The sequence below is a fragment of the Mandrillus leucophaeus genome, unplaced genomic scaffold (genome assembly GCF_000951045.1).
Source record: "Mandrillus leucophaeus isolate KB7577 unplaced genomic scaffold, Mleu.le_1.0 Scaffold161, whole genome shotgun sequence".
Lineage (NCBI taxonomy): Eukaryota > Metazoa > Chordata > Mammalia > Primates > Cercopithecidae > Mandrillus > Mandrillus leucophaeus.
Window position 1 is genome coordinate 562,148 of NW_012101599.1, and position 9,647 is coordinate 571,794.

Consider the following 9,647-nt stretch of genomic DNA (forward strand, 5'->3'; position numbering starts at 1 on the left):
GACGTCTCACTATGTTTAAGAATTTGGGCTTCTTAATGGTGTCTTGTTTCATGACTGAAAATCTGAGAAGCTACTTTTACTTTTGAACACAAAGATTTGTTTGGCTGGAGGATTTCTTTGGTGTAGGAATTGCTTAAAATGACCAGGCTGGTCTCGAACTTTTGGCCTCAAGTGATCCTCCTGCCTTGGTCTCCCAAAGTGCTGGAATTATAGGCATAAGCCACCACACCCAGCGCCTTTGTCTGTTGTGTTAGAACATGCAACGTATCAGATGATCACACCCTAGGAGAATTTCTGAACCAAACATTGGCTGATTTATCCAGGATTCACGTCCCTCTGTGAGACAGAAAGCTAGTTTCAAGGGTCCCTCAGAAATCCGGCATGAGTAAAGTGAAACAGTGGGGAAAACTGCCCCGCCTTCTCCCCAAAAGGCTTGGACCGCTGGCCCAGACAAGCTCCAGGTTCTGCTCTGGTTGCTTTTTTTTTTTTTTTTTTTTGAGATGGAATCTCGCTCTTTGGCCCAGGCTGGAGTACAGTGGTGCAATCTTGGCTCACTGCAACCTGTGCCGCCCGCGTTCAAGCAATTCTCCTGCCTCAGCCACCTGAATAGCTGGGATTACAGGCACCTGCCACCACACCCGGCTAATTTTTGTATTTTTAGTAGAGACAGGGTTTCACCATCTTGGCCAGGCTGGTCTTGAACTCCTGACCTTGTGATCCACCCGCCTTGGCCTCTCAAAGTGCTAGGATTACAGGCGTGAGCCACCATGCCCAGCCTCTTGTTGCTTTTTCAGTGATGAGACGTTTAGCATTTCACTAAGTGTTGGATATGCTTTGGTTTGGGTGATGCTAAGATTGTAGAAATGTATTAATCTTAGCATATTTTAAGGCCCTGTCTTTGGTATATTAGCCAGCATGGTGGTAGCTGAGGCCTATGAGGTGGGATGCTCACTCATTGTAATGGTTCCTTTTTACTCTTTTGAGCTGGGTTCTCATAAGTTGTTACTGGCTTTCTCACCTTTATGTTTGAATAGGAGAGAAGAAAGCTTAAGTCAGTGTTTTCTCTTTCAGAAAATTAAAAGTTGGTATCTATAAATGTGTGTATATGTGTTTAGTTTGTCATTGATTATCTCTTGAAGAAAAAAGTTGCATATAGGCCTGGCGTGGTGGCTCACACCTGTAATCCCAGCACTTTGGGAGGCTGAGGTGGGCAGATCACCTGAGGTCAGGAGTTCCAGACCAGCTTGGCCAACATGGCAAAACCTCATCTTTACTAAAAATACAAAAATTAGCCAGGTGAGGTTGTGGGTGCCCATGGTCCCAGCTACTCAGGAGGCTGAGGCAGGTGGATCGTTTGAACCTGGGAGGCGGAGGTTGCAGTGAGCCGAGATTACACCACTGCACTCCAGCCTGGACAACAGAGCAAGACTCTGTCTCAAAGAAAAGAATTGCATATAAAATCTTTTGATGTCTTCTGCTATTTTCCCTATGACAATTTAAAGAAAAAAAAGTCAGAGGACCATCTGCCTCTAAAAGGACATTCCGTGTGGCCTTTATCTCAGGGTGTTCTTTTCTGATTCATCGTGTACTTCCTCCTGGGCAGTCTACTCTCATAGGCACCAGTGTCTCAAGCTTTTTAGAGTTTAATTAAGGCAAGCTTTTCAAAATTTAAGTGTTTTCACTTTCATTTTAGTGGCACTTGGAGATTTAGTGTTATAATCCAGACGAAACTCATATTTTGCTTAAACACTTTCTAAAATTTTGAAATGTTACATAAAATTAGTATTGATTTAGTGGATTATTACCCATACTTACAGCTTTGAAGAGTAAATATTGTATAGTTATTTCCTGAATTTATGTTCCTATTCTTTAGAATTTGGGCTTCTTAATGGTGTCTTGTTTCATGACTGAAAGTCTGAGAAGCTACTTTTGCTTTTGTTGGGCAGAAAGATTTGTTTGGCTGGTGAATTTCTTTGGTGTGGGAATTGCTTAAAATGCCAAGTCATTCACCTTCCAGAAGCAAAGCCCTCCGGTTATCTTTGTGTAGCCTTCAAAGAGAAATGAGATGCTTCATTTTAAAAGGCCTTGATGTAAAAATGTGTTTCACCTTTTTTTGGTAAATGTGTTGATGGAAAATCCTCTCAATTCTCAAGATAATTTGCACTAAAGTGCAAAAATACTTTCCTCTGTCAAGTATTTGCAAATGGTTTCAGTGAATGTAATCTTATTTTTTTCCAACTATTTTCAGAGTAATTCTTCAATCCAGTGTTCAGAGCTGTAAAACATCTGAACCTAACATTTCTGGCAGTGCAGGCATTACTAAAAGAACCACCAGATCTGCTTCAAGGAAAAGCAGTGTTAAAAGGTGAGAAAAGAATCCTACTCTTCTGAAAAGTTGCAAGCATTGGTTTTCCAGTTTAATATTTGGGCCCTACCTCTGAAGATTGACATGAAATTAGGAGAAAGTAGAGTCTGTGTGTTACTTGTTCATTATCTAAGAAAATCTGGACCATTTTAATGTAGGCTTTCGTTTTGTATTTCAGAAGTAATTCTCGACACTGGAAATACGGTGTCTGGGTCATGATATGGGAAAGTTTTTAAATTAAGAATTTCCAGAGCTGGCTGTCAGGACTTGGAGGACATCATTCTAGTGCATATCAGACACAGCATCATTGCTGGACGAGTAGCTGAAATGAGTGTGATGGTGGACATGAGATAACTGTAGAGAGTCTGAGGATCCTTCTCTGCCTAGTGACTCTTTGTCCTCTTGGCCACAGCCCACACGCGAGGCACTAGTTCTTTCACTGTCAGCACTGTCTTCAGTAAGTGGAGGGAAAATTTCGCAAAACCAATGTGTTCTATGACCACGTCGGTGACTCTGTTGTCTTTGGATATTTCTCGTGAAGTAGACATGCCATTTTTAAAGTACTCTGATAACAGATCCCATCTGAAGAGAGAATAGATAGCCCAGGAGTGGAAGTGGGGATAGAGGGCTCAGGAGTAGAAGGGGGCATCTTTTCATCTTTGCCTGGTGTTGGCCGCCCATGCAGTCCTGTTTCTGTTCTCCTGGTAAAAACGATCTCTTCTAACAGACGTGAGCGACCTGAAGATAATCAGAACCAGACTTTAAAATGTCCTGCACATGTGCCCCGCTTCTCTTCGGCTTCCCTGCCCTGTGTATCTGAGGCTTTGGGCCTCAGGGCCTTATCAGTGTGAAATTAGTCCCCAGTGCAAAGCAGCCAGTCTCCCGAGGGACCCTCGGCAGAGCTGGGAGCTCTGTGTGCTTCGCATTTGGAGGACTCGTTCAGCTCTGCCGTGTTTCCTCGTCACTGTCTGTTTTGTACAATCTGACTGCACACTTACACTCACATGAGGATGCAGCAGTGCCCCGGCATGAGGATTTGAGGACTGTCAGGCACTGACTCATGATTCCAGGATTTAAAATTTTTCATTAGAAATGTACCAAATATTCCTATTTCTTTACTCTTTGATTCTACTTGAGAAGAATATTAGAGAAATACTGACCAAAGGTCAAAGATTTAGGTACATTGGAACAGCGGCGGAGTGTTATCTCTAACAGTGAGAAACAGGAAGTGGGCTCAAGATTGTTACATTATGCCAAATGAATTGGGAGTCATACAGTTTAGTACACGAAGCAATGAGTGAAAACAGCCATGCATAACAATTCTGAAGTATGGGCCGGGCGCAGTGGCTCGCGCCTGTAATCCCAGCACTTTGGGAAGCCGAGGTGGGTGGATCACTTGAGGTCAGGAGTTTGAGACCAGCCTGGCCAACATGGTGAAACCTCATCTCTACTAAAAATACAAAAATTAGCCGGGCGTGGTGGCGGGCACGTGTGGTCCCAGCTACTCGGGAGGCTGAGGCAGGAGAATTGCTTAAACATGGGAGGCGGAGGTTGCAGTGAGCTGAGATCGCGCCACTGCACTCCAGCCTGGGTGAAAGAGCGAGACTCTGTCTCAAAAAAAAAAAAAAAATCTGAAGTATGACTGTAATTTTGTAAGTGTAAGTATACTATGTATGTATAGAAATACAGAGATGTATAAATATTTATATACTTACAATACATCTGTATTTATAGATGAATAAGTGTCTATATATGTATAGAAATAAGACAAAGGAAAATATGCTATGATACTAATAAAAGTTCTGGTTGGTGGGACAGTTGGGATTTTTTTTTCTTTTTTATCATCTTATTTTCCAATTTTTTTTTACAATAAATGAAGGGAAATGGGAGTGTTTCAACTGACACTTTTAGGTGAGCCAAACTATTAATTCAGGCCAGGTGCAGTGGCTCATGCCTGTAATCCCAGCACTTTGGGAGGCCAAGGCAGGTAGATCATGAGGTCAGGAGTTCAAGACCAGCCTGGCCAAGATGGTGAAACCTCGTCTCTACTAAAAATACAAAAATTAGCTGGGTGCAGTGGCGGGTGCCTGTAATCCCAGCTACTCAGGAGGCTGAGGCTGGAGAATCACTTGAACTTCGGAGGCAGAGCTTGCAGTGAGCCGAGATTACGCCATTGCACCCCAGCCTGGGTGACAGAGCAAGACTCCGTCTCAAAAAAAAAAAAAAAAATCAAATAAAAAGCCTATCGTTGATGACAGTTAATTAGTTAATTCTGACATGTCTTGAAGGGGTGTATCCTTTTTAGGTATGAGTGCATGAGTACTCAGGCTTTTTGTTTTTCTCTCTTTGACGTGGAATTGCCCAGGCTGGAGTGCAATAGTGTTATCTCGGCTCACTACAACCTTCGCCTTCCGGGTTCAAACCATTCTCCTGCCTCATCCTCCCAAGTAGCTAGGATTACTACTTGTGGGTGGCATGTACCACCACACCTGGGTAATTTTTGTATTTTTAGTAGAGATGGGGTTTCACCATTTTGGCCAGGCTGATCTCAAACTCCTGATCTCAAATGATCCACCTGCCTCAGCCTCCCAAAGTACTGGGATTACAGGCCTGAGCCACCGCGCCTGGCCGCTCAGGTTTTTATTACAGCCTGGTGTGTCTTGCACATTTAATCCTGCTGTTTGCTTTTTTAGATTATGCTTTTTAGGTTACAGAGGAGTAGAGTCCGGGAGCCTGGCCGGTGCTTGCCAGGCCTTGCCTCTGTTTTTCTATCTAGGTCTTGTTGCGTTTCCATGTCAGTCTGGTGACCTGAACTCCTGCCTCTCTGGAGAAGTGGTTCCTGGTTGCAGCAAGCATCTGCCTGAGGCCCCTGGCTGGGATGATATGAGGGTCCTAAGGGAGATTTCAGAGCCAGTGATCTGGACTGAATGTTGAAATGGCCCAAAGCAGTTTCCAGGAATTTTGGATAGTTCTGAAAACCAAAAAGACTTCCTTTAAATTCCAGAATGGACTTTCAGAGATGATGTGGAGAGCAAAAGGAGCCTAACAGTGAGGATTAACTGGGGCTCACCTTCCTCTAAGCGGGTTCTTTCTTTGTGCCTCTTTTGGGGCTTCGGCCTGTGTTCACATCACCTTACCTGTTGTCCACCTGCAGCTTACAAAAGAAAAGCAAATAAATTATGTATAGTTTTTAAGAATTGGAGTCAGCCAAGCTGTAGCCTGGAGCTTTTACCCTACTGAATATTGTTCATAATATCCTACTGAATCGTATTCGTTTCTGGTTGGAGGGTAATGAGGGAGTTAGTATGTTGGTGCATAGTCTGATTCTGGGCACAATAGTATGAGCTAAATTTGAATAAATTTTTGAGTGAAATCTTTAAACAGCAGTAGAAAAAAAAATAGAGCACCCTTTTGGGGTCCTTTCATCCCTACCTGCAAGGCACCAGGGTTGCCAGTTCCTGCTGGTTTGTCATCATCTCTGTGGCGCGTAGGAACTTGACCTCCCATTTTCATGTTCCTTGGCATCCAGGATGAAGACTCCACCCAAACTCGCTTTGCACTTAATTGGTGCTTTTGATTTTTGGGTTTACTGAGAGGCTCTTCAGCTTTGGGGAACTTTTTCAAAAACGTCAAAAGAGCAATTACTTGCAGCAGCTGAAAAAACAGGAGTGATGTCTTCACTATTTGTCTTTGGGAAAAGGTGCCGCAGTTTCTCACAGAAGATGACTATCCCCTCATGTATCCACTTGAAGCTGTGCCCCATCGAAACCTAAATTTCATGTGGCCACAGGTCTGGGACGGCCGCCAGACAGCCTGTGTGGCCCTCGGTCCTGCCAGGGCTCTCTGTGGCACCTTCTCATTCCCTTCCCCGAGTCTGGAGAGGGAGCGAGTGAGCTTCTCCACTTCCCACTTCCTGTGAGAGCTATAAATCCATGCTAACCTTTCTCTTTTAAGAATTAATAAATCCAGTGAATAATTGGCTCCGTTGAATTGGCCTGTTTTCAGTGTTCTCATGTGACCTCTGTGAAGAGCTGTCTTCGAACAGTCTTGGAAATTTCATCGTGCTCCGAGTGAGAGCCTGCAGCCACCTCATTTGCTTGCATTCACTCATGTCACGCAGCCCTTCCGCCGGTGCGTGCTTGTTAGCTTATGCAGTTTCTTTTAGGCAGGCTCTTTTTTTAAAATGATAACCTCATTCATTTTCTAAGAAACCGTCATGTACAAGTTACTTTAACTCTTGAGTTGCATCACTGGGAGCCATCACTTTCTGCTGCAGCTGCCAAACCAAACCTAAGGTCCGGACTTTGGGGTGCTCTGTACCTAATTCTTCATGTTGCGGGGGTTGGGGAGATTAATGCTCAGCTTCTTTCCTTAGCCTCTTTTTTTTTTTTTTTTTTTTTAAAATGAGACAGAGTCTCTCTCTGTCACCCAGGCTGGAGTGCCATGGTGCGATCTCAGCTCACTACAACCTCCACCTCACAGGTTCAAGCGATTCGCCTGCCTCAGCCTCCTGCATAGCTGAGGAGGGAATACAGGCGTGCACTACCATGCCTGGCTAAAAATTTTCTTTCTGTATTTTTAGTAGAGATGAGGTTTCACCATGTTGGCCAGGCTGGTCTTGAACTCCTAACCTCAGGTGATCCACCTGCCTCGGCCTCTCAAAGTCCTGGGATTACAGGTGTGAGGCATCGCGCCCGGCCTCTTTCCTTAGCCTCTAAAACCACGAATGTTTTCAGGAGCCCTTCAGTTGGGAGCAGCTGCATCTAGGACCTCTGACTTCTTCAGTGTTCTCGGGTGTCTTGGCCCGTGTCACACTTGCCACTGCCTCTTGACCCTCAGAGCCTCAGATCTGGGTGCCTGTTCCGTTGCTTCTGGGCGTTAACTTTTGGCTACTGCCGTTGTCTCCAAAGTCCATCAGAAGCGGAGTCCCAGAAGATTGTCTCTAAATGTTTCTTGGTAAAATGCTGTTTCTCTCCAGTCTTTTAAAATATTAGTGATCCTTTGAAATTCCAGATATCTTCCCACTTGTCTCACCAGCTGACCTGGATCTTTTGGCTCAGTGCTCTGTTGGGATCTCTGAAAATGAAACGATCGATTCAAACGCTCCTCCTTGAAGAGCGCAGCAGCAGCATCGGGCGAGGGGCCCCTCCAGATTGGAAGTGGTTTTTCTGACTCTTCTTTTGGTTTCGTTTTCTGAAAGTTGTTATGGACCTGAAAGTGTAGCGTCATAAACTGGGGAAGGAGAGAAGAGAGGCAGGAGGAGAATCATGGAGTGCGGAGGCAGGTAGCCCGTGGGGTGTCTCCTGTGCTTGGCGGCGCTGGAAACCGCTTAGGTGCCAGAGCTTTTTCTGTGACCAAATTCTGGCTTTTGAAATAACCCAGTAACAGTTCTCTGTCTTTTCATTCTGCCTGCTCCTCCCACAGCCTGGTTCCTCAGAGGGAAGGAAGGAGAACGAGTGCTTTGCAGCACGTGCCCCTGGCGGCATCATGGTACTTTCCTGGCCCTGCTGCCTCTCTGCCCGTCCGTCTTTTATGATTTTTATTTACTTGTATTGGTTTTTTTTAATTTCTATTTTTTGCAGAACTGAACCTTTTTCTGCCCTGCCTTTCTCCTGTTTGTCTTTCCTTTGTGGTTGATATTGTGTTGTCTTCTCCAAAGTATTTGTCATTAGAAACTCACAGCAAGCGTATACTTTTTAGCATGTCAGCACTTTTATTATGTTACCCTCCTTGTCTTTGATAACTGCCTCTGGACGCTGTGTAAACTTCATGGTAAAAATCCTTTTTTTTCCCCCGTAGTCTCTCCATTTCAAGGACTAAAACAGTCTTGCGTTAAGTAAAAACCTGTGACCAGAGCTGAAGGAAGACTCTAGGAACTGAAAACTGCAACAGAAATTAGCACAATTTGAAAACAAAACAAAATTGCAAAAGCCTTAGTTGCTTTCCACCTAAGAAGTTGATCAATGGAGAAAGTGTCCGCTGGAGTTTCAATAAACGAACTTTGAGTTTGGGTGCAAGCGAATGACTCAGAGAAGGGCCCAGCTCTCAAGCTGAACGACAAAAATGCTGTTGTAAATTTAGTCTCAGGTGTAAATACCCAAGCCCTCTGGTTCCCAGGGAGCTGGTTGCTCTGTGGTGCACGTGTGTCTCTGTGATGGCAATCATTGTAGTTGCTGGCCTTCAGAAGAGTTGAGGATCTGATGGAGGTTTTTTATGTATTTATTTTCTGTTCACCTTGTGACCCTGTGTCAAAATTTATAAAGATACAAAAGGCATTACTGAGATGGTACTTTCTGTAATTTGATACTATTTGGCTTAATCATCTTCACCTATTTGTAATACTGTTGTAATGTTAACTCTGTTAAGTACCCAAGCTGCTTGTCTTCCACCAAAGAGTGCTTTATTAACAAGAATCTGTGAAAACCACATTTAAATACTGTTGCATGTTGTAAGACCAGGTGGTACCTTGGTAACCTAAAACTTGCAAGAGAATAATAATGGTAGCTTTAGAAGACTCAGGAGGAGAAACTGACTTCAGAGTTGGAAGATGTTGCAAATCATTGCTTTTTCTGTCCTTTAGGGACTGAAGAACTGGGACGTTGCCCATTGTTTGGTTGCCAGTCATACAAATTAAAATCATATTTCCTTCCTTGCATGGAAGAAACACACTGTCAGTTATTCCCCTTGGAAACAGCAATCCCAAATAATGTCGGCTTAAAAAAAGTTACCGCTTTTTTAGAGTCCTTCTCTGTAACATTGGATTTTTTTTTTTTTTCCTTATGAGATCAGCCTAAGGCCATTGACGCGGCCTGCGATCTCAGTGACGATGATTTGCTTCTGGATCTCACTGTTGCCTTTGGTTAGGGAACACAACCAGTAACTCTGCAGAGCGCCTTCTCCCCCACCCTACTGGAACACAGCAGAGTCAGCGCCATGAAGCAGTCACAGAAACAGAATTGATTTGCTGCTTAAAAAAAAAAAGTGGGGGGGCAAAATAAAAGAATATTTAGTACTCACCTCAGTTCCTTCCACAAGCAGTGCGTGGTTTAATGATTGTTAACCCATTTTTGCCTGTGCTGGGAGCATGGAGGGCCGAGATGTTGACAGCAGTAAGAAGCAAACGCTCTCCTAAGCCACAAGGCGTGCGCCAGGTCTAGTAGGCAACTCCATTTTACGAAGCTGCCTTTTTCACAAAACTTCAAGAAATTAAAGCAGTTGGAAGAAACAAGTTAAAGTCTTTAATGCAGAAAGGAATTGAAAGGCAGTGCCTCCATTTTGGTGC

At 44.1% G+C, this 9,647-nt stretch overlaps 1 protein-coding gene across 1 annotated transcript in view; it reads left to right on the forward strand.

Moving 5' to 3' along the window:
* CDC14B (cell division cycle 14B) overlaps positions 1-9,334 on the forward strand; it is a 90,425-nt gene extending 81,091 nt beyond the window's left edge. The window contains exons 14-15 of the mRNA XM_011976016.1: positions 2,249-2,365; positions 8,165-9,334. Coding sequence (XP_011831406.1) covers positions 2,249-2,365; positions 8,165-8,201 — 154 coding nt within the window. The 3' untranslated portion in view covers positions 8,202-9,334. The remainder of the gene's footprint in view (positions 1-2,248; positions 2,366-8,164) is intronic.
* The last annotated feature ends 313 nt before the right edge of the window (positions 9,335-9,647 follow it).